Below are 1,291 nucleotides of genomic sequence, written 5' to 3' on the forward strand. Positions count from 1 at the left end.
AATATTCAAAAAATAAAGATTTCACAATTCAAATGTATTTTTTAAATATCATAATATAATATCCGTTATTATTATTTAATAATTATAAATAATATGAATTCAAAACACAAACACATTAAAATGTGAAGATAATGATATGTTTTAAAACACAAATATTTTTTAAATAATTATAAGTAAAATACTTGGTTTCATCATGTTTGTTTTGACAAAGCATACTTCACACTTTTTGTTCATTCATTTAATTTAATGCATAAACAACGCCACTCCCTTTAAAATACCAATTTTCATCTTAAAAGCCAAATGGTCTTTAAAATTGTTTCATTATTGTTTGTATCTTCATTGGCTTTGGCTTATGATATGTATGACTTTGAAGATGCACCACCTGGATATGACTTGAGACCAACAAGACAAAGACTCTTAACTCGATTAGAAGAAGGATTGAAACGTATGTTTGATAATTGTGATTATATCATTCATCGTATTACAATGAACAGAGGTGTCTTCAGTGATGGTTATGTAAGAAGCGTTGAGAGAATAATTGAGGCTGTTCGTTTGATGAAAGCCGAAGCAAATGTAGCCAAATCAAGAAACACAGATTCTGCAATGAATGAAATGTTATTAAATATCAACCGTATTCTTGAAAAAGAATCATTTGTAAGAAACGCAAAAGATGCTATTCGCAAAGGTAGACGTGTTGGAAGAAGAGCAAATGCTATTATTAGAGATCAGGTACATCTTGGAAGATTGATTACCTCCCTCAACTTAATGAATGGAATTGGTAAAGAACTGGTAGATATGTTCGAAGCTTTCAACACTGATAGATTTGTTTTAGTCAACAGATATTTTGCTGAACTTAAGTCTAAACTCAGACAAATTTGAAGATAATTGAATTCTTGAGTATTTTGAAGTTAAAAACAATTGAAAACAATTTTTTATTTTTGGTTGAAAAGTTGTTTTCTTGTAAATATAAAACAAATTTGAACAAAAGTTTTTTCAAACTTTTGTTGATATTTTTAACTTTTTTAAAAAACATTTGCAGGAACCAATTAATTGATATTATGATATTTCTTATGATGATTATATCATCTCTTGGAATAAAACCTGGGGAATCCGATTCGGGCGGGGCGAAAGAAGAAACTACACATAATAAGGTTGAACTTACAGAAGATTTTGTTGAGATGCTTAAAATATTTTTGGACTATTCAAAAAGGTATATTTTGGCACTAAAATTTTTGGAAAGAGAGACAAGAAGAACACCAAAACATTATAGTCCCAATTTGTATATAACAAT

The 1,291-nt window shown here is 28.3% G+C and overlaps 1 protein-coding gene across 1 annotated transcript; it reads left to right on the forward strand.

The window, feature by feature from the left end:
- Nucleotides 1-300: 300 nt before the first annotated feature.
- On the forward strand, nt 301-879 carry EIN_433350 (hypothetical protein; the record flags this gene model as incomplete). The annotated part of the gene is made up of 1 exon (XM_004260436.1): nt 301-879. One exon carries the CDS (start codon nt 301-303, stop codon nt 877-879), a length of 579 nt encoding a protein of 192 aa, XP_004260484.1.
- Between the last annotated feature and the right edge of the window lie 412 nt (nt 880-1,291).

Source organism: Entamoeba invadens (assembly GCF_000330505.1).
Source record: "Entamoeba invadens IP1 unplaced genomic scaffold scaff_1105074725867, whole genome shotgun sequence".
Classification (NCBI taxonomy): domain Eukaryota; phylum Evosea; order Mastigamoebida; family Endamoebidae; genus Entamoeba; species Entamoeba invadens.